The sequence below is a fragment of the Drosophila rhopaloa genome, unplaced genomic scaffold, assembly GCF_018152115.1.
Source record: "Drosophila rhopaloa isolate 14029-0021.01 unplaced genomic scaffold, ASM1815211v1 contig_115, whole genome shotgun sequence".
Classification (NCBI taxonomy): Eukaryota; Metazoa; Arthropoda; class Insecta; order Diptera; family Drosophilidae; genus Drosophila; species Drosophila rhopaloa.
The window spans coordinates 1976749-2000893 of NW_025334990.1; the positions used below are offsets into that span (position 1 = coordinate 1976749).

At 40.2% G+C, this 24145-nt stretch overlaps 2 protein-coding genes across 2 annotated transcripts in view; one reads left to right on the forward strand and one right to left on the reverse strand.

The window, feature by feature from the left end:
* LOC108037015 (pneumococcal serine-rich repeat protein) overlaps nt 1-24145 on the forward strand; it is a 52547-nt gene that overhangs the window by 8170 nt on the left and 20232 nt on the right. The window contains exon 2 of the mRNA XM_044456538.1: nt 22753-22984. Coding sequence (XP_044312473.1) covers nt 22753-22984 — 232 coding nt within the window. The remainder of the gene's footprint in view (nt 1-22752; nt 22985-24145) is intronic.
* LOC108037014 lies at nt 18046-22562 on the reverse strand. The gene is made up of 4 exons (XM_044456540.1): nt 22405-22562; nt 20529-20656; nt 18588-18641; nt 18046-18413 (listed from the first exon to the last, which is right to left on the reverse strand). The coding sequence occupies exons 1-4, from the start codon at nt 22490-22492 to the stop codon at nt 18162-18164; spliced, it is 522 nt and encodes a 173-aa protein (XP_044312475.1). The 5' UTR covers nt 22493-22562; the 3' UTR covers nt 18046-18161.

Here is a 24145-nt window from a genome sequence, read left to right on the forward strand (position 1 = left end):
CAAAAATTTAAAGTGAGAAAGTAATTTTTTTTAAAAATATTTTTTTAACATTTGAAACTACAAACTTTGGTAAGTATATTTCGCTAATAACCCCTTATACCCGTGGACGGTATTCCATGTAGGTGATTTTATATTCTATCATTGCATATTTTCATTTTTTCATACAGCAATTTAAAAAAATGCCTCGTGTATCACGCTTGTCCCAGGAGCAACGCCGCCAAGCTGCTTTAAGCCGCAGTAGAGCTCGCTATGAACGGAATGCGTCCCAAATAAGAGCTCGGAACTCTCAACATATCGCCGATGCTCGCGACAATAACCCTAACTTTCGGGAGGAAAGTCGTGCTCAGGATTCCGCTGCACGCGCGCAGCGGAGAAGAAGCGAAAGGGTTCGCAACCTTGAACGGATTCGGGACGCACAAGCTCATTCAACTCGTCGGGAGGACTCTGAGGAACGAAGACAAGAGCAGTTGCGAAACACTGCTGACCATGCGTCTCAGAGGACTAACCCAGAAATACGTTCTGTAGAGCGTATTCAGGATGCTGCAAGACGTTCGAATCGTCGACAGGACTCTGAGGTGAGAAGACAAGAGCAGTTGCGAAACACTGCTGAACACTCTACTCGGAGGACTATTTCGGAGTTTCGAATTCCTGAACGGATTCGGGACATGGATGCACACGCGATCCGTCGAGAGGACCCCGAGGAGCGACGACGAGAGCAGTTGCGAAACACTGCTGAGCATTCTACTCGGAGGACTATTTCGGAGTTACGAATTCCTGAACGGATTCGGGACATGGATGCACACGCGATCCGTCGAGAGGACCCCGAGGAGCGACGACGAGAGCAGTTGCGAAACACTGCTGAGCACTCTACTCGGAGGACTATTTCGGAGTTACGAATTCCTGAACGGATTCGGGACATGGATGCACACGCGATCCGTCGAGAGGACCCCGAGGAGCGACGACGAGAGCAGTTGCGGAACACTGCTGAGCATTCTACTCGGAGGACTATTTCGGAGTTACGAATTCCTGAACGGATTCGGGACATGGATGCACACGCGATCCGTCGAGAGGACCCCGAGGAGCGACGACGAGAGCAGTTGCGAAACACTGCTGAGCACTCTACTCGGAGGACTATTTCGGAGTTACGAATTCCTGAACGGATTCGGGACATGGATGCACACGCGATCCGTCGAGAGGACCCCGAGGAGCGACGACGAGAGCAGTTGCGAAACACTGCTGAGCACTCTACTCGGAGGACTATTCTGGAGTACCGAAATCCTGAACGGGTGCGGGACGCCGCAGCGCGTACTATTCGGCGAGAAGACACCGAGGAGCGGCGACAAGAGCAGGTGCAAAATACTGCTGACCATGCCACTCGGAGGAACAATCCTGAATTTCGAATTTCAGAGCGGATTCGGGACGCCGCAGCACGAGCTGCTCATCGCGAGGACCCAGAGGAACGTGCAAGGGAACAGGAAAGGAACACTGGAGAGCACCGACAGCGACGAAGGGATATGGAAGACAGGCAGCGAGAACGGGAAAGGGACGCCGATAACAGGAGAGCAACCAGGAGAAATCCCATCGCTAGATCACAGGAGCAACGGATAAACACATCACAACGCCGGGAAACACGACAACAGCGGAGGATTCGGGAAGAACAAATTCGGCAAATGGCAGAGGATCGATTATTAAACTTTAGGATGGACTCACAAAATCGACTGGATGCCTCCCAAAGGCAGTCGCAAAGAAACATGGACGCAAGAGCTCAACTTTCGGAGGATGAACTGGAACAGGAACGAGGACAACAGCGAAATAGGATTCGATCATCAGCGAGGGATCTGTACCACAGGAACATTAAGGAAGGCCCAACGGCTATTTGTATTTGCTGTGGAGGAACATGGTTCCGTTCGCAGGTAAGTGGATTATCCATCCTGGCTATCTCCTCTAAATTTCCTCTCCTAAACGTTGGCAACGCCTTTTATTTGTCAAGAAAATTTCCCAGTCCGTCCGGCAAATATAACTTTTGCCACACTTGTCGTCGTGCCATTTCTCTTGGCAAACTGCCATCACTCTGCCTTTCTAATGGGTTCGATTTCCCAGAAATCCCTGAGTGCTTAAATGGACTCACCTGCCTCGAAGAACGCCTTATTTCACCGAGAATCCCTTTTATGAGGATTATTTCCCTCGGCTATGAAAGGCAATGTGGAATCAGAGGGGCAGTGGTGAATGTTCCAATTTCAGTTCCCGATATTGTGACTGCGCTTCCACGCTCTTTCGACTCTACCCATGTCATCCAAGTCCATTTAAAAAGGAGACTAGAGTACGCTCACAATTTCATGACTGAAACTATTCGACCAGCTCGGGTCCTTGAAGCTGTACGGTACTTAGTAAGTACCGAGCTCTACAGAAAGCACAACATTTCACTAAACGAATCATGGCTAACAGAACTTCAAGGAATTAATGATATTCCTTTTATTGCGGACGAATCTGATCGCGAAGCAGTAGAGCAACTTCTTCACCAGCAGCACCACTCCCAAAATGCTGCAGAGCTCGAAGAAAATTTAAATCCCGGAGGCCATGAAACATTATTGGAAAATAATGATACTGCAATTCAGCGCATTGCATTGGCACCAGGTGAAGGCCGTCGGCCAACAAGCTTAACGCTTGACGAAGACGCAGAGGAACTTTCCTTTCCAACTATTTCTTGCGGAGAAATATTTAAAGGAAATACAACCTATGCGAAAAAAGCCAGATCCCAAATCCGTTTTTACGACCGTCGTTGCGCTGTAGTTCCAAAAGTTTTATACATGTATAAATTTTACGAAATGCAGCGCATACAAAATTCAATTTCAATTGCTTTACGCAAAAAGTCAGGAGCGGTTACCGCTGGTAATCTGCGGGATGAATCATTTGTTGACCGTCTTGTGCAACATGATGATGGCTACCACATCCTGAAAGGCTTACGGTCTGCACCAGCTCATTGGGAGGCTGAAAAAAAAAAGTTATAGCTATGATTCGACAATTTGGGCTGCCAACGTTTTTCATTACTCTTTCCGCTGCTGAAACTAAGTGGAATGAACTTTTAGTTATCCTGTCTCTTCTATTGGATAATAGGGCTATAAGCGAGGAAGAAGCGGCAGCTCTGTCCAGCTCCGAAAAGGCTCGGTTAATTCGATCCGATCCAGTGACGTGCTCTCGATACTTCGATTACAGGTTGCGACAATTAATGAAATTGTTCAAAACCGATATTTTTGGGGAATTCAATCTTTCTCATTTTTATTGGAGAATCGAGTTCCAGCACAGAGGATCTCCGCATTCTCATGGCATGTACTGGCTTGCTGGTGCTCCTAAGCTCGAAGACAACGAAAATACCGAGCAAGTAATAAACTTTATTGATAGGTTTATTACTACAAATGGAGACGATACTGAACTACAAGAAGTAATTCAGTATCAACGCCACAAGCATAGTGCTTCTTGCCTAAGAGAGTTACGCGGACAGGAGTTCTGCCGATTCAATATGCCATATCCTCCTATGCCCGAAACGCTTATTTTGCATCCAATAGATGAAAACGAAGTCAATATTGAAGATCATAAAACTTTGTTTAAAAAAATTAAGGAAGCTTTAAGGAATATTTCAAATGAAGACGCAGCTTTATTTAACAATTTTGATCATTTTCTGTCCCACCTTGAAACAAATTTTGAAGCCTACAAACTAGCCTTACGTTCCAGCTTAAAAAAGCCACAAATTTTTCTTCGCAGACAATTCTCCGACCGACTGCTCAATGCTTATAATAGAGATATTCTAGGCTTGCACAGAGCTAATATGGATATTCAATTTATCCTAGATGCGTACGCCTGTTGTAGTTATATCATTAACTACATAAACAAATCAAACAGAGGCGTATCGCAATTGCTCCGTGAAGCCATGGCAGAAATAAGCCATGGGAATATTTCTATTAAAAGGAAACTACAGCACATAGGGAATAAGTTTATTAACGCTACTGAAATATCGGCCCAAGAAGCAGCTTACAATATTTTGGGTCTGCATATGTCGGAGGCAAGTGAAGGTACTATTTTTTTAAACACTTGCCATCCAGACAAACGAGTTAGATTGGCTCGCTCAAATGAAGAATTAGAGCGACTTCCAAACAACTCGGTGGATATTTTTGAGCGTAATATTCTTGACCGATATGTGCAAAGGCATGAGCAGTTGGAAGGAATTTGTTTAGCAGATTTCGCAGCTTGGTACAGATTTGTCAAGCGGAATGCACGATCTGCCGCTAATCATAGGGAAGACTATGATGAAGCAAATGATGTGGAGGTAGATGACGAAGATGAAGTTGCTGAGCAAAGTTATCCACTGATGGATGGGTCTGGCTGCGTTAAGAAACGTAGGCATCCCCTGATTCTAAGGTGGGTTCGCTTTAGTATTAACTCTTCACCTTCCGATTATTTCCGAGAGCATTTAATGCTCTTCTATCCTTGGCGAAATGAAGAAGCTGAACTTCTTTCCAACGACATTGAAAACACATTCCGAGTAAACCATGAATCCATTAAGACAATGAAAAGGAACTATGATGTGTTTGATGATATGGAGTTAGAAAGAGTTCTGGAAGATTTGCAAGAGGATAGGGGAGATAATGCTCCTGATGCGGAAGAACCTGCCTCCCAATTTTTAGACGAAGAGTTTAGAGCTTTGGCAGTTCCAAATATAGAGCGGAACGTAAATATTCTTCAGGATGACAATGCGATAAACAACCCTGAAGAAGACGGCGAACTTCAATTAATTAGACTCCCCCCGTTAGTTTCCAATGATGACCTTTGCTCGCTAACTCGGTCCCTAAACTACAAACAAAGACATTATTATGCACATGTGATGCATAATGTTGTTTGTAAAAATGTTTTTTACGAATATGTTGGTGGAGGGGCCGGTGTAGGAAAAAGCAGACTGATTTCTACCATCTATCAGTCTGTGACTTGGCGAGCAAATAAGCTTCCTGGTGCTACGGATTCAGCAAAGGTTTTATTATGTGCTCCGACTGGAAAAGCTGCTTTTAGAATTGGAGGACTGACTCTACATTCAGTGTTTTCTCTTCCAATTAATCATGCTTCAGGTCCCTTAAGATTTTTAAGCAATGAAAGTTTAAATACAATTCATTGCAAGTTTCTATGGTTGGTTCTAAGATGCTTTCATTTTTGGATCAACGGCTTCGTCAAATTTTCCGAAGCCCTGACTTAAGTTTTGGTGGAAAATCAATTATAGTTTTTGGAGATCTAAAGCAGCTTTCCCCAGTTGGATATTTTCGGAGAGGACATTAAATCCTTATAGCGGAAATAGCTTATGGAGCAACTTTAAGTATTTTGAGCTCACAGAAATAATGCGCCAAAAAGGCGACCATGCATTTGCTCAAGCCCTAAATCATTTATCTGAGGCTTGCATGATAATTGCAGATATAAAGCTCCTTAAACGAAGAGTTGTTTCACCCAGCGAAGTTCCTGATGATGCCATTCATTTAATTTCTTCTAACGAAGAAGTTAATAATTACAATTCCCTAAAACTAGCGCAAATTGGGACGGAAGAGTTGGTTTCCACTGCTGTTGATACAGTGAAAACTGCGAACATATCTACACGAAACAGAGAAAACACGTTAAGATATGCTCAAAATATGAAAACCTCTGAAACACAGGGGTTGCCATATGCTCTTCATCTCAAAACAACTGCTAAATATATGGTAACCGTCAATATAGACACAAGTGACGGACTTGTAAATGGAGCAACTGGTCAGCTGATGCTAATTGACCATTGCTTAGTGAATGACTCAAATTTAGTAACGCGACTTTGGATTAAATTTTTTGAACCCACGGTTGGCACTATCGCCAGATCAAAGGTTCGGAATAGTCCCGATCCCGAATGGACTCCAATAGTAAAAGCCTCTCGAGTTTTTCAATGTGGAAGATCGGAGCATGCTTCTGTTGACCGAAAACAATTTCCAATTGTTCCTGCTGAGGCTATTACCATCCACAAAAGCCAAGGAGCAACATATAGCAAAGTCGCCGTGCATCTTAAAAGAGGCATCAAGCGAGCTTCGTTATATGTTGGATGCAGCAGAGCCACTAGCGCATCAGGACTTTTCCTTCTAGGCGACTTTGTTCCTCCAACAAGATTTGGAGCTCCAAATGTCCAAGACGAACTTCAAAAGTTAAGAGAGGAAAAGTTTTTGACTACGCATTATGAGTTTGTGGTTAACAGAAACGAAGACATCTCCCTGTATTACCATAATGTTGAGTCTCTTCGAAGCCATCGCGAAGATATTTTTAACGACCCTATTATTTGTTCTGCAAATTTTCTTTGTTTTGTCGAAACTTGGACTCTTCCCAGCGAAGACTTTTCTTCAGAAGGTTTCGACATAATAAGAAGAATTGATAGCAATCGATTGAATGGTATGGGCAAAAATGGAATTATTATTTATGCCAAGCAAAATATTGCCGAAAATGTAGTTTTCTTGTTTGAGACAAATAAGTCTTCGAGCTCAAGAACTATATACCAATCAATTGCATTCAAATATATTAATACATCCTTCATTGTTGTTTATAGGAATCCAACGTTTCCTATAGCACAATTTCGTAATGAAATTCTGTCGGACGTAGAAAGGATACGCAGCTTAGAAAATAATGGCAAATTGGTTATATTAGGAGATTTTAATATTTGCAGATCCACAACCACTGATCGACTCGAGGAAGCTTTAAATGAATTTAATCTAATTCCAATCAATAATTCTGCAACAACGAAACATTTGACGCAAATTGATTGGATATTTGCTGAAAATGAGCTGAGGAATGCTGTTGCTCTTACATACAAAACGAGCTATAGTCATCATGATGGAATTTTTCTTAAATATAGATATTAACATTTGTTTATTAATTTATTTATCAATTTATTAACTTATTTATTTATTTGAATTGTATATATCTAAGTAAAATAGAAATAGATTATTATATTGTTTAAAGATTGTGATAAATTTGTTATTTATAAAGTGCAATATAGATTAAGCTATTATAATATTTCCCTCTCGTGGATTGAGACCTTGTCGTGGTGAGGGGGCTGAGTATGTGAGGATTCATAATAAATATCACGGAAACCAGCATCAATCCTTTGTTTTAACTAGTTCATAAAAAAAAAAATGAATCGACGACAGATTCTAAATGGAAAACAATATCATATAGTCCGCCGATTCTTATGAAATTTGGTAGGTCGGATTGATTGGCCAAATATAACACCCACAGAAAATCCCAACTTCCTAACTTTACAAACACCAAAGTTATGGCATTTCCGATCTATCAGTTATATGGCAGCTATAGGATATAGTCGGCCGATCCTTATGAAATTTGGTAGGTAGGATTGATTAGCCAAATATAAAACCCATAGAAAATTCCAACTTTCTAACTTTACAAACACCAAAGTTATGGCATTTCCGATCAATCAGTTATGGCATTTCCGATCTATCAGTTATATGGCAGCTATAGGATATAGTCGGCCGATCCTTATGAAATTTGGTAGGTTGGATTGATTGGCCAAATATAAAACCCATAGAAAATTCCAACTTCCTAACTTTACAAACACCAAAGTTATGGCATTTCCGATCAATCAGTTATAGGGCAGCTATAGGATATAGTCGGCCGATCCTTATGAAATTTGGTAGGTAGGATTGATTAGCCAAATATAAAACCCATAGAAAATTCCAACTTTCTAACTTTACAAACACCAAAGTTATGGCATTTCCGATCAATCAGTTATATGGCAGCTATAGGATATAGTCGGCCGATCCTTATGAAATTTGGTAGGTAGGATTGATTAGCCAAATATAAAACCCATAGAAAATTCCAACTTTCTAACTTTACAAACACCAAAGTTATGGCATTTCCGATCAATCAGTTATATGGCAGCTATAGGATATAGTCGGCCGATCCCGGCCGTTCCGACATATATACTGCGTGCAAAGGAAAGAAGGGTGTGTGCAAAGTTTCAATACGATAGCTTTAAAACTGAGAGACTAGTTTGCGTAGAAACAGACAGACGGACAGACGGACAGACGGACATGGCTATATCAACTCAGGAGGTGATCCTGATCAAGAATATATATACTTTATAGGGTCGGAGATGTCTCCTTCACTGCGTTGCACACTTTTGACCAAAATTATAATACCCTCTGCAAGGGTATAAAAATGAATCGACGACAGATTCTAAATGGAAAACAATATCATATAGTCCGCCGATTCTTATGAAATTTGGTAGGTCGGATTGATTGGCCAAATATAACACCCACAGAAAATCCCAACTTCCTAACTTTACAAACACCAAAGTTATGGCATTTCCGATCTATCAGTTATATGGCAGCTATAGGATATAGTCGGCCGATCCTTATGAAATTTGGTAGGTAGGATTGATTAGCCAAATATAAAACCCATAGAAAATTCCAACTTTCTAACTTTACAAACACCAAAGTTATGGCATTTCCGATCAATCAGTTATGGCATTTCCGATCTATCAGTTATATGGCAGCTATAGGATATAGTCGGCCGATCCTTATGAAATTTGGTAGGTAGGATTGATTAGCCAAATATAAAACCCATAGAAAATTCCAACTTCCTAACTTTACAAACACCAAAGTTATGGCATTTCCGATCAATCAGTTATATGGCAGCTATAGGATATAGTCGGCCGATCCTTATGAAATTTGGTAGGTAGGATTGATTAGCCAAATATAAAACCCATAGAAAATTCCAACTTTCTAACTTTACAAACACCAAAGTTATGGCATTTCCGATCAATCAGTTATATGGCAGCTATAGGATATAGTCGGCCGATCCTTATGAAATTTGGTAGGTAGGATTGATTAGCCAAATATAAAACCCATAGAAAATTCCAACTTTCTAACTTTACAAACACCAAAGTTATGGCATTTCCGATCAATCAGTTATATGGCAGCTATAGGATATAGTCGGCCGATCCCGGCCGTTCCGACATATATACTGCGTGCAAAGGAAAGAAGGGTGTGTGCAAAGTTTCAATACGATAGCTTTAAAACTGAGAGACTAGTTTGCGTAGAAACAGACAGACGGACAGACGGACAGACGGACAGACGGACATGGCTATATCAACTCAGGAGGTGATCCTGATCAAGAATATATATACTTTATAGGGTCGGAGATGTCTCCTTCACTGCGTTGCACACTTTTGACCAAAATTATAATACCCTCTGCAAGGGTATAAAAATGAATCGACGACAGATTCTAAATGGAAAACAATATCATATAGTCCGCCGATTCTTTTGAAATTTGGTAGGTCGGATTGATTGGCCAAATATAACACCCACAGAAAATCCCAACTTCCTAACTTTACAAACACCAAAGTTATGGCATTTCCGATCTATCAGTTATATGGCAGCTATAGGATATAGTCGGCCGATCCTTATGAAATTTGGTAGGTAGGATTGATTAGCCAAATATAAAACCCATAGAAAATTCCAACTTTCTAACTTTACAAACACCAAAGTTATGGCATTTCCGATCAATCAGTTATGGCATTTCCGATCTATCAGTTATATGGCAGCTATAGGATATAGTCGGCCGATCCTTATGAAATTTGGTAGGTTGGATTGATTAGCCAAATATAAAACCCATAGAAAATTCCAACTTCCTAACTTTACAAACACCAAAGTTATGGCATTTCCGATCAATCAGTTATATGGCAGCTATAGGATATAGTCGGCCGATCCTTATGAAATTTGGTAGGTAGGATTGATTAGCCAAATATAAAACCCATAGAAAATTCCAACTTTCTAACTTTACAAACACCAAAGTTATGGCATTTCCGATCAATCAGTTATATGGCAGCTATAGGATATAGTCGGCCGATCCTTATGAAATTTGGTAGGTAGGATTGATTAGCCAAATATAAAACCCATAGAAAATTCCAACTTTCTAACTTTACAAACACCAAAGTTATGGCATTTCCGATCAATCAGTTATATGGCAGCTATAGGATATAGTCGGCCGATCCCGGCCGTTCCGACATATATACTGCGTGCAAAGGAAAGAAGGGTGTGTGCAAAGTTTCAATACGATAGCTTTAAAACTGAGAGACTAGTTTGCGTAGAAACAGACAGACGGACAGACGGACAGACGGACATGGCTATATCAACTCAGGAGGTGATCCTGATCAAGAATATATATACTTTATAGGGTCGGAGATGTCTCCTTCACTGCGTTGCACACTTTTGACCAAAATTATAATACCCTCTGCAAGGGTATAAAAATGAATCGACGACAGATTCTAAATGGAAAACAATATCATATAGTCCGCCGATTCTTATGAAATTTGGTAGGTCGGATTGATTGGCCAAATATAACACCCACAGAAAATCCCAACTTCCTAACTTTACAAACACCAAAGTTATGGCATTTCCGATCTATCAGTTATATGGCAGCTATAGGATATAGTCGGCCGATCCTTATGAAATTTGGTAGGTAGGATTGATTAGCCAAATATAAAACCCATAGAAAATTCCAACTTTCTAACTTTACAAACACCAAAGTTATGGCATTTCCGATCAATCAGTTATGGCATTTCCGATCTATCAGTTATATGGCAGCTATAGGATATAGTCGGCCGATCCTTATGAAATTTGGTAGGTAGGATTGATTAGCCAAATATAAAACCCATAGAAAATTCCAACTTCCTAACTTTACAAACACCAAAGTTATGGCATTTCCGATCAATCAGTTATATGGCAGCTATAGGATATAGTCGGCCGATCCTTATGAAATTTGGTAGGTAGGATTGATTAGCCAAATATAAAACCCATAGAAAATTCCAACTTTCTAACTTTACAAACACCAAAGTTATGGCATTTCCGATCAATCAGTTATATGGCAGCTATAGGATATAGTCGGCCGATCCTTATGAAATTTGGTAGGTAGGATTGATTAGCCAAATATAAAACCCATAGAAAATTCCAACTTTCTAACTTTACAAACACCAAAGTTATGGCATTTCCGATCAATCAGTTATATGGCAGCTATAGGATATAGTCGGCCGATCCCGGCCGTTCCGACATATATACTGCGTGCAAAGGAAAGAAGGGTGTGTGCAAAGTTTCAATACGATAGCTTTAAAACTGAGAGACTAGTTTGCGTAGAAACAGACAGACGGACAGACGGACAGACGGACATGGCTATATCAACTCAGGAGGTGATCCTGATCAAGAATATATATACTTTATAGGGTCGGAGATGTCTCCTTCACTGCGTTGCACACTTTTGACCAAAATTATAATACCCTCTGCAAGGGTATAAAAAGCACCCATGTCCCCCCGTTGTTTTTCCGTTGTCACTTTTCCCAGCCGCAAGCGAACAAATTGGTTAACCTCCTTTTTCAGTATTTATTATTCGTATTGTGGAAATATTTGCGAAGTGCAAATTTGTCGACAGGCCGCTGAAATTTCGGTTTTGTTTGTTGGCTTGGAAACATGTTTGCCAAATTTTAATTAGCTCAAATCTGAAATGAAACTGAAATAACACAAAAAAAGCATTAACGGAATGAATTCAGCACATTTCTATTGTTCTCTGAAGCTCATTACAATGTGGAAAACTATTTTCGTGGCTTGCAGTCTGACCAGAATGTCAGTGAACTTAAGCGCAGACAAAGATGATAAAAATCACAAGCATATATATGAGTATATAGACAAAATGCATGGGACTTGGCCTGTGTTGCAATCTTTGACGTCATCGTTGTGGTAGTGACCACTCAGATTGATGAGAAACTTATGGCATAATTGAAATGGCTTTTAAAATCCATTTGTAGTGCCTTCCTTATTAAATCCTTAGCAATTTTCATTAAAAACAATTAGCACCAACGACGCCACTTGCCTTTGTCGACGCCAGGAGTTCTCCCGGGGGACAGGAGGTGGTCGGAAATTAATTGATTGTCAAGATGAGGCAACGGCAACGGCAACCGAGCTGTGTAAACAAATAAATGTGTCTGGTCATTCAGCGGGAGATCTTTGTTGTCGCCTTTAGATGATAATGCCGCCCGCTGTCAGCTATGGAATTACACTCGCTTTATATCTATATACCACTCATTCACAGTACATCCAGATATTCCGATGTACATTAACGGATCTTCGGCGATTGGCACGCGACGCTAAAAGCCTCTCGGCTTGGCTTCCATCAATATTTTGGCATTCCTGGCATTTCCCCGTCGAATTCCTCGGCGACTTTCCTGTTTACACAATCCCCTTGGCACGGCTCACGAGTAAATCCCGTCCTCCGGGTGATTCACGGGGATTTCCTGGAGACGTAGGCCACCTAAGCGTGCCTACCAAATTATATAAAAACAGATTGAAAAATTGGTCAAAAATTGGTCTGGGGCGAAGAGTCTGCCAACTGCCGCCGTTTGACGTCATCGGCTCTTCGGCACTTGCCAAGAAATCTATCCTCCTCCCCAACTCATATAGTCTACAGTCCGTCCAAAGGTGTGCTAGGCGGTTTTTTTTTTGGGCTGGGCGGGTTAAACTTTCGCAAGATTTAATGTGTGCTGGCGCTTTGCCCGCGATGTCGGTCCGCATTTCACGCTTCATTGGCGGGCGACGGTGACGTTGTCGCGTCCGCTTTGATTTTGATAAAATAGGCCACAGTGCTCATCAATAATCATTTCTGTAAAGATCGGTGAGCGAAGCAATTATTTTTACAAAATTTACAGAGTCCGCAAACGGACGCAGAAGATAAGTTGGACCAGCATAGCCATCCATTTTTTTAGGGCATCCTTCAAACATCAAAATTTTCACCGAGTGGGCGGTTGATGGTGTGTTTGTTGGTCTAGTTTCTAAAAAATAATTGTCAACAAGTTCTGGCAAATAAACTAATCACGTGATTTTAAACATCTCTTTTTTCCAATCGAACACTAGGATTTTGTACAATATTTTGTGGGACTTAAAACAACTATGAAATATTGCCTGTAACCTTAAACAATTTTGATTAAACTGGGGACCAACACTAATAAGAACAAGAAAGGAAAGCTAACTTCGGACGGAGCCGAAGTTGATATACCCTTGCAGAATATTCTGTAAATTATATTTGTCAAAATTATTCATATGATGTATTCTTAATACTCATAAAATGTCCCAACTTCCTAACTTTAAAAACACCAAAGTTATGGCATTTCCAATCGTTTAGTAATATGGCAGCTATAGGATATAGTCGGCCGATCCTTATGAAATTTGGTAGGTCGGATTGATTGGCCAAAAATAAAACCCATAGAAAATCCCAACTTCCTAACTTTACAAACACCCAAGTTATGGCATTTCCGATCAATCAGTTATATGGCGGCTATAGGATATAGTCGTCCGATCCTTATGAAATTCGGTAGGTCGGATTTATTGGCCAAAAATAAAACTTATAGAAAATCCCAACTTCCTAACTTTAAAAACACCAACGTTATGGCTTTTCCGATCGTTCAGTTATATGACAGCTATATGATATAGTCGCCCGATCCGGCTCGTTCCGACTTATATACTACCTGCAATAGAAAGACAACTTTTGGGAAAGTTTCAAGCAGATAGCTTTAAAACTGAGGGACTAGTTTGCGTAGAAACGGACGGACGGACGGACAGACGGACGGACAGACGGACAGACGGACAGACGGACAGACGGACATGGCTATATCAACTCAGGAGGTGATCCTGATCAAGAATATATATACTTTATAGGGTCGGAAATGTCTCCTTCACTGCGTTGCAAACTTTTGACTGAAATTATAATACCCTCTGCAAGGGTATAAATATTGAGACTTTTATATTTAAAGAACTTTTATGATCTTCCATTATAAGCGTCACAAAGTCTATTGAAATCTGCCGAGGTGGGTGCATAAAACCCATTAGTTCTTCCAAAGAAAACGCTCACAAAAAATATGTTTTGGTCCCTGAAAAAACAAAAAATTTTACGATCTATAATATTACGAAAAAAATGGTTATTAAATTTTTAAAGACTTGTAAAATTAAAAACCGCACTTCTGTAACACTAATTCTATTGAACATATTTCATTTTTTATAGAAACATGATTTTCTCTACCACACCTGACCGCAATTTTAAATTATGCCCTTTATTTATTTAATTTTAATTACTGATTAAAATTTCCATTTATCAAGAAAACCGAAAAAACTTGGCACAACTTCTAGAATATTCCTCATATTTTATTCATTGGTAACCCACAATGAAAACAACTGAATAAATTGTATACGAAAAATTGTGCAAAAAGCCAAGGAGACGCGGACGTGCCTCTGGGCAGCAACCACGCCCACTTTTCCAAAAGTGTTCCACTTTCCCAGGTTTATTTGGCGCCCACCTCATTCCAAGATTCCCGAGAAGGCATAAATCAAGTGACTTTCACTTTTGCCTGTTCCGCCTTCGGCCTTTTATCTTATTTTGCTGTTTTTTTTTTTGCCGATTATAAATTTTTTTTCATCTGTATTATTATTGCGGGGATTTTGTCAAAATGGATTTTATAACACATGCTCAGTTTTATTTGATGAGGCATATCTATAGATGCGGATATGTATCGGTGACTACTTATCATGAATGAGAAGTGTTCCCCCATTCTTCCTTTTTGGGTGGAATAAACTGTCGGGTTTATAGGACGATATACCCCGGATCGGGCAAGGTGCCCAGACAATTACAAATGCATTGGCAATTGCAGACAAGGGCTGCATAGTTTCCGGCACGCATTTCGCTCGCTTTGTGCCATTATTTTATTTCCAATTCCCGGAGGGGGAAAAAACCATCCAGACTCGCTGTCCAGACGGAAAAGTTCAACGCACTGACTCAGCCATTGTTGGATGGCGATTGGCCATAACCAGACCAAGGAATCACAATCGGACGACTGAACTATTTGCAATTCCCCGACCCCAGAGCAGACCCACAGAACATCAAGCGCAGACAACCCGCTGACTCAGAAATGTAGCCCCATCCCCCGAGAACTGTCCACAATTTGCGGCGCCCCCATTTCGTGGCGAGTGAATTTACAATTTCTGCAGCGAGCACACCTTTATTACAGTTTACACAGAGATAAACAAAGCTACCCTAATTGGGAATTTTGTATTATGAATAAGAACTTGTGTTTTAAAGGATACAGAAACTTATAAGTGTTTATTGTGACTGATAACATTTTTATTTAATTGTAAGCCTTTTTTTACAGCACCTTATCTCTTTGTTAAAATTAAAAACCAACGTGAAATAAAAGTATTGTTTTTTAGAAAATATTTATTTAAGATTTATGTTTAATTTGATTTTTCCACAATAAATTAATTTAGTTGTTATTTATTGATGGACACCATTATTTTCTCTATGTGCAGAAGGGAAAAGTAAAATTCCACAGAGCTCTGCGGGGACTGGAAAACTGCAAATAAGAATGGGGAAAAGTGAACCGCAACCGCCAGCCATTTTCGAGTGTCTCCGTTGTTTATGGTCCGCTGCGGTGGCCACTGTCAAGTGAACATCTTCCACCGCCCATTTTCGACACCCACATTTCACTGGGATCCGAGCACCTCAAGACTGCAGGAATGCTTTCAACTTATTTCTTGCTGCTGTCTTGCTATTGGGATCAAGTCAATATTTGTCGAGTAAAAATTACTTCCTGCCCAAAATTCAGGCTTTTCTTAAGTACCCTCATTATACCCTTGCAGAGGGTATTATAATTTCAGTCAAAAGTTTGCAACGCAGTGAAGGAGACATTTCCGACCCTATAAAGTATATATATTCTTGATCAGGATCACCTCCTGAGTTGATATAGCCATGTCCGTCTGTCCGTCTGTCCGTCCGTCCGTCCGTTTCTACGCAAACTAGTCCCTCAGTTTTAAAGATATCTGCTTGAAACTTTCCCAAAAGTTGTCTTTCTATTGCAGGTAGTATATAAGTCGGAACGAGCCGGATCGGCCGACTATATCCTATAGCTGCCATATAACTGAACGATCGGAAAGGCCATTCCTTTGGTATTTTTAAAGTTAGGAAGTTAGGATTTTTTATGGGTTTTATATTTGGCCAACCAATCCGACGTACCAAATTTCATAAGGATCGGTCGACTATATCCTATAGCTGCCATATAACTGATTGATCGGAAATGCCATAACTTTGGTGTTTGTAAAGTTAGGAAGTTGGAAATTTCTATGGGTTTTATTTTTGGCCAATCAATCCGACCTTTTAAGTTTCATAAGGATCGGCCGACTATATCCTATAGCTGCCATATAACTGAACGATTGGAAATGCCACTACTTTGTGTTTTTAACGTTAGGAAGTTGGGATTTTTTATGAGTATTAAGAATGCATCATATGAATAATTTTGAAGAACATAATTTACAGAATGTTCTGCAAGGGTATTTCAACTTCGGCTCCGCCCGAAGTTAGCTTTCCTTTCTTGTTCTCTTTTGCTTCCCGCCACATTGATGTTTGCATTCCTGCTGCTGTCTTAATTTAAAAATTACAAATAATTGTTTGTACATCTTGGTTCACGTGACCGAAAACGTTTTAATTAGCGAATGCTCCGAGTTTTGGTCTCAGGAATTTGTCATCTTGTAATGAAAAAAGTTTATTTATCTTTCATGTTTTTACAATGGGATGTGTGAGTGATTATTTAATAAATGTTTTTTCTTTTGCTTTATCTTCTTGCTCCGTACAATTAATTAACATTTTCAAGGGAAAACTTTCTAAAAAGCGGTGCTTTTTCTTATTTGATGAAATTTTTGCCTTTTTGCTTGTGCTTTATTTCGCTCGTTTTCCTCAACTCATCAAAAATATTAAATTAAAGAAGAGATTGTTTAGTACTCAATACCTGAAATAATTTCTTTTTATAATAAAATTTGTACTTTCTGTATTGGTTATATAATATGTTTAACTTCTGTGTAGTCATAACAAATATTTAAGTTTTATTTTAATTCATGCAAAATGTTTATGCTTTTTTAAGCTTTAGTAGTTTTAAATGTAATTTTTGCAATATACTTTTTAAAATTTTAAAGTTTTTCTTCAAAATTGTTTAGGAATATTTATAAGCTTTACAAGTTAATAAAGTGACACATTCCACCTCATTCAAATACCATCAATTATTTTTAAAAGCCGTGCTCTGTCCCATTTTTTAGAGCCCATGTCCGGCTGTTTCGCCATTTTGGGATTGAGATTCGATTTTTGATGTCTGGCCTGGAATAATATTTAACGGGAAACGCGGAGGGGGCGGGTTCGCACACTTGTCATGTCAGTGGGGTGGCAATCTTGGCTGTTGTCCTTGTTGTTGCCGCGGCTGGTTGTTTGTTGTTTGCTTTTTGCTGTCGTGTTGGCCAAAAGCAAAGCGGCGTCGCCAGCGCCAAAAGCGTGTCAATCGAAACTGGAAACTGGCGGGCGTTACACATGGCAACTTCAATGCGTGGAGCTGGGCAAACAAAAATTCAAATGTGTACACAAAAAGTCAAGGACTCAAAAAAATTCTCAGATTTATTCGGTGCAACTCAAATGAGGCAGAGCAAACAGTTAAGCTGGTGTTTACCCAATCTATAACCGGATTGAGGGGCCAAAGACATCCCTAACTGGCCTGCATTTGGCGCAGCCTTCAAACGAATTTCATTTGCTCAGTCCAATTTGCACTTGAGTTTTCGTGTTTCATTGCGTAAAGATGTCAGCGAATCCATTAGATACACGCAATTAACGTCGCCGTAGAGCGCCATTAGCTGGAATTCATATTCGCTCTTGAGCGCGTGGACATGCCGGAAGTGCCGACGACCTTTGATCCAATGATGATGGCCTAAAAGCCTGGCGGTCGCTGCAATTACGGCTGTGGTTTCATGGCGAGCCTTCCTCCTTTACAGTCACGCAAAAGTTTGTCAAAGCATCATAACCAGCCCCCAACCGCAGCAATTAGCTTGTGTGTTCGGGCCTAATGCCCATGTAATTGGTTATCAGTAGGGTTTTTCAATTGAAAGTTGTCTTAAACATAACATAAAAATGTTTAATTGGGTCTCATAGATGTTAAATCATAAACACTATACAAAATATTATTGTCATTTAACTATGGAAAATATAATTTATTTGGATATTTGTGGTAGGGTATTTGAAGCGTCATATCTCTATGCGATTTTTGGGACCCGTGCCAAATGCATTTGCCAAATTCTCAGGACAGGCAAAAAGAGCAGTGTCCAAGGGCATAGAAACACCCCTTGGCCAGCATTTTTTCCTGGTACTATGGCATTGTGAATTCCACCGCCGTCGGTTCCATTTGTTGAGTTCTTCACCCGTCCATTGTGCCCATTGCAGCGGTTCTGCTGGCAGGATGAGTAGTAAGTGCGAAACGTTTCATCTGGTATGTTTCCATAAAGCATCTGTGGAGAAGAGAAATACCCTTATTTGATTATCTTTAGACAAACCAAACAGAACTTGATTTAAAATTTGAATTTCTATGAATTTTAAGCTTTTCAAATGGAAAATTTAGCATTGCAATTGGTAAATTTAATCTATTAAAAGAAAATAAAGAGGTGTATTCATATGTAACTTACCGCGGGTTCGTCCTGGCAGTCGCGCAAAAAGGACATCACCTTGCTCGAGTTGCGCTAAAATGGAAATGGAAATAGGGAATCCACATTACAATTATCTGCGCCACTGATTAATGGTACTCGCATCCACACCAATCATCACACTGGGCCACAAGGGCTTATTTGCATTCCGTATCTGCGAATCGAATTTGCATTTGCCCTCGTTTCAGCGGGCAAAGTAATTAATGCGCCATGCCCCCAAAAAGGGGGACTGCAGATGTGCGGCACCGAAGCAATCTATGGCCCCTAAGCTAATGCGTAAACAAAGTTCACACAGGGGACACATGGTGGATGTGGATGTGCCGGAGAGTCGGACAAAGTTTTAATTGCATTGCAGTTTGTTGGCAACGCGAATAACATAAGTTTCAAATCAAGCCCTGAGCTGGCCGTTGGCGTCTTTGATCCCCTAAAATTCAATCAGCGAGTTCGGCCCGTCTAATGAGGCACTTGCAAATTTTGAAACCTCATCTGGTTATGTAAAAGCTGGTAAAAGAAGAAGAAGAGAGGCGACAAAGTTGACTTTGTGGGGGTGTAAGCTGGCCTAAGCCTTCTAGCCACGGGATGGGATCCCGGCTATGTCAACTCGATGGGTGTCTCTGTATGTGGTGCTCTTTATACGCCTTTCTGGCTTTCCATTAAATTATGGTAATGGATTTTTTATGCACTTTGTTTTCGCTTCTTGTGCTTTTTTTACGCCCACTTTCTCGTCGACTCTCGGTCTCTTTTGATTTGAGCTGCTTACTGGTGAAAATTAAAGCCAGACAAGCTCCGTCAATACCATGAATGTATTCAATGAGTGGAGCTTCATCAAGCGTCTGCATTTGATTGCTGCACGCTTGCAAAAAAATATTTAATCCTTCGAGGATTATTTCTTTTGTTTGAAATCAAGAAATGAAGAAAAATCAAGAAACAGACACAAAAAATGCGAGAGTCAAGTCAGAAATTCAAAACTGTTTAACTAACAAAATAAAACTTTACAAATAGATCTAGTGTTACCATATTATCCTAGAATTTTTGTGCTTAAATTAAACTAGCAATTTATAGAACTTAGGCATGAATATAATTCAAAATAAACTTAGTTGTAATAGTTTTTTTAATTAAATGAACTACTATTCTAAGCTTTTTTCAGTCATTTAAGCGTTAAAGCTCGCATTACTCATACGCCGCGTGGGCCAGCAGAAACTGCAGTTCAGGATTCAATTAGTCGAAGTAGAGTGCTGGCACGATTTAATGGCTCCATCTCATTCTTTTAGTTTTGCTTGTCCTTTACGTGAGAGTCGCTAATTTCAGAAAGGGGCGAAACTTTAGCTGTGGCAACATTTAGCCAAACAAAGTTGAGCGATGCATAAAAATCAGGCATTCCATGTGTTACTTTGTTGCCGCAACAGCTGCGCTGCGGCAGCTCGAATTGGGAGTGTGTCTGCAGATGGCTGCCGGCGTACGTGAAGAGTTAAACGCTCTGCAATTCCCGTTCGCCGGCGCTTGGGAACATTTGTGGCACGTTCCACGGGCATTTTACGACCAGGGAGAAGTTTTTCCGGCTTCCAATAAATTTCCGCACACAGTGATGGAAGGAAAGTAGGTAGTTGTACCTATATGTTCTTATTTTCTGTACTTTTTATCCTACCCAAGTGCAGATAACTCATTACATCTTTAATTCTAACACAAGTATATTTTAAGCTTTCAGTGGAAAATTATGAAAAATATTGTCAGTCCAACAGTTTAACATTTAAGATGTATATTTCTAGACAGCATAAATATTATACAACATGCTTAAAGCAAAGTATTTGAACGTAAATCAAGGACACACCTTTTATCTTTAATATGTTCTGTTAATTTGGGAATAATATATCTTAATCTATACCAAGGTACATCTGTTGGTTAGTTAGGCTTATCCACACTTACCCTCATCTCCACGCGCATCGTCACACAGTATTTCCTGGTGCAGTTGATCGCTCTGACTGCACTGGCATTGTTCAAGCAGGAGGTATCACTGTACCCGTCCAAATAGGTGCACGCATAGCAATCGAGCGCTGCAAAATAAATGATAGATATACATATAATAGAGGATTGAACGAGGTCATGACGTTGCCTTTCGTTTTCATTTTCGTTTCGTTGTTTTCGAATTTAAATTTGATTTTGATGATCATCGTCATGATCGCGTTGTCGCTGTGCTTTTCTTAGAATTTATTAATAGCCACCCCCCAGCAGTGGATGCAATAACAACAAACATTAGCATCTATAAAAACACAATAATTAATTGAATTAAAGTGAGAAATCTGGCAGCAGACTTTCTGTCTATTTGCCAAGTGGCACGACAACGTCCTCGACATGTATCGCCGGCTATATGCGTACACGAAGCAGATTCTATATTTGAATCGGCCTTTTTGTGTAATAACAATGACGTCAATGGCCCCACTAGTGGCCACAGTCGGCCCGAGATGTGTAAACGGATTGATGACACGAGACTTTTGGCCGACCCTCGACAATGGTAGCCGTCAAAAGGCATTGAGATGGTGGGGATCGCAATCCTATGCTCTTACCACAAAATCAAACAGTTCTATTTCTGTGCGATTGTGCATTATGAGTTCTGCATAAAAGTTTAGCCACTAGGATCGTTCTTGGCACGCTTCGATGCGGTTCGCGGTATTAGAAAGATAGCACATTGTATCGCCTCGGTGGAAACAGTCACAATGGGCAGAAATCGGTGAAAATATTCAAATAATTTATCTGATTTTTGCTCTAAATAAATGTCACGAAATTGTGGGAATCAAGCGGTTAGTCATGTACATAAATATAATCAGTATATAGTTGCCGAAAATATTCAAACTATCTGATATTTGCACTAATTAATTATTGGCTGGCTCATATAAATAAATATAGTGCGCATAATGCAAGAGGTGTCGCATTATTTGCCAACTGGCCAAAATATTCAACATTTTGTTGTTTAATTTTAAATAAATCAAATAACCGTCATGAGATTGCTCATGTCTTTAAATATTTTCTGGGAAATGATAGATTAGAAATACTATAAGTGAGAATTTGATTTAAGTTAACTTCTTGCTTTAAGAATATACAAACAAAGAAAAATTACTTAAGAGTGATGTATTGTTAAAGCGTCTTACTGACAATTAAATAAATTTCTTAAGTTTAAGCTTTGGGCAGCTTTATCAACAATGTAAATCTAGTTTGGGCTTTAATGAATGCTTTCCCATAAATATGAAATATGAAATTTACATTTATGCTTCCATTGCAAATACAATCATTGAGCCTGAGTGTCCTCAGTTTGCTCCCAACAAAGGTTTGGCTTTTAACGCCTCCCATTCCACTGTGTCTGGAACAGCTCTTGGTTATTACTGGGTACTCGGAGATCTATGAAAAATGATTTGTATCATCTTTTGTGAGGCAATCAATAAATTTGAATGCGGTCACAGGCGAGTGACGTCGACAGCTGAACTCGACAAAACAGAACGAAGTGAACCGAACCGAATTGTAAGAATAGAACGCAAGGCACAGTTCTGTGAATCGAATGGGGGTCTATGTCCATGTCGAGAAAAATGAGGAAAAATGAGTGCCAAGAACATTTCAAATTCACCTGATTTTTCTCGCTAAATTTCCGCTGAGTTATGAGTCGTAGAACGGCCATTTCGCAATAAAACAGCTAATTAAGTTAAACGGAAAACGACCTGCTAAGCGAGCACTCAGTGCCACTTAGTGGGTTAGGTTAGGATTTGGATGGGTGGTTGGGTGGTTAGGTGGTTGAAAAAACCGGTGGAAATACCGTTCGTGAGGACTGCTGACATTAAGGCGACACATAGCAGCGTGAAGAGTACGGATTTTGACAGTCCGTGCGGCAGCTTCATGGCCATGACTTCTATTGAGATTCCCGATTTGACAGCTGCAGACGCCAATCCGGAATTCGAAATCCGGAATCGTTGGCTTCAACGGCTGGCACTTGACTGACTCGAGTGGAGTTCGATATCAGTCAGCGGAAAGTGATGTTTGACACATGGCAAACAATGTGCGATACACAAGTACAAGTACCTTATCGGTAACAACAACACGGGAAAGGCTCCTCTATTTGATCAGTAATTAATGGAAAATATTTCCCTCTTTTATCGTTTTGCAGCCCGACCGCTATGTCCCCGGCTCCCCCATCTTCCGCGACACCAGCAGCCCAACGCCCCACGCCGCCCTCGCGGGGCCTATAACATCACCGCCCGCCTCAGCCTCCCCCTGCACCACCGCCACCGCCACCTCCTCCGCCTCCGCCGCCAGCACCACCGCCAGTAGCACCGCCAGCAGCACCACCGCACCAGGAGCAGGAGGATCAGCGGCGTCCAGGAGCAGAGGAGCCAGAGGTATGTGTACCCGCGGAAATCAAAATTAATGTTGTTTTTGGTTTTCTGCGAAACATTTAATTCAAACGGTTTTAAACAAACTTAAATAAAGCCTTAAATAATAATATTTATTTATGTATGGCTTAAATAAAAATATTTATTTATTTATGGCCTAAATAATTTTGCATCAACTTAGTTGTTCATTTCTGTTAATAAGATTAAAGTATATTTTATGAAGTTGTTGCTTAAAAATGTTTTGACTCTTAGCCCTAACAGGATTATTGTTTAAGAAAAAAAGAATTTTTTAAAATGTTTTCAACAATCTATGCAAACTTAATTTCCATAAGTAGTAATAAGGTACAATTAATTTGTGCTGCTTAGAAGAAGCTATAAATGTATTTCAGAGAACGCTTTTTAAAAATCATCAATTAAATGATTATAAATCAAAGACAGTATTGCCTATTTTGTGTTTTATAAAATAGTCAGACTAAAAAAGGAGAAAATCAAAAAAAGTGCAAGACTTTAATTGATTTGTCATTTTATATCAACTGTTTTTTTCTGATTTTCAAATAAATATTTGGAATAATCTATCAATTTAATTGATATTTGCGAAAACATTTCCCAGTCCAAACCTATTTTTCTGAGTGTAGGATAAGATTTGTGGCCTGATGGCTGATAGTTGACACAGTTTTCGCGACATTTGTGTAAATAATGTACAATGGAAACATGCAAATGGCCCTGCCCGTATAATTTCCGGCCCTGTCAAACTTTGCGCGAATTCTGGGGCAAAGTCTTCGTCGAAGTCGACCTCTTTTTGTGCGCCTCAAGTTCCCTGACCTCCAGCGAATGTCGCCCATCGAGTGGACTAACTGGGGACGTGGTGGAAACCTTATGGGGAATCTCTTTGAGTGCGCTTGGATAAACAACCACAATTAGGGGAGAATGGGGACCGGGATATTCTGTCGTCCGCACAATTAATTGTGGAATGGAATTCGATTATTTGATGATTATTATCTCAGCGCTGTTTGATTGTGTGCTTTGTTTTTCCACGAAAAGTTCGCCCTGTTTACGTGCGAAAATCTCTCACCCACTCCGCATTTGCGGTTAGGGAAAATCCCCGGGGACACGCCACTCTCCGCCGGGAAAAGTTACCCGCCAGTTACCCCCGATTGGGGTTGAGTC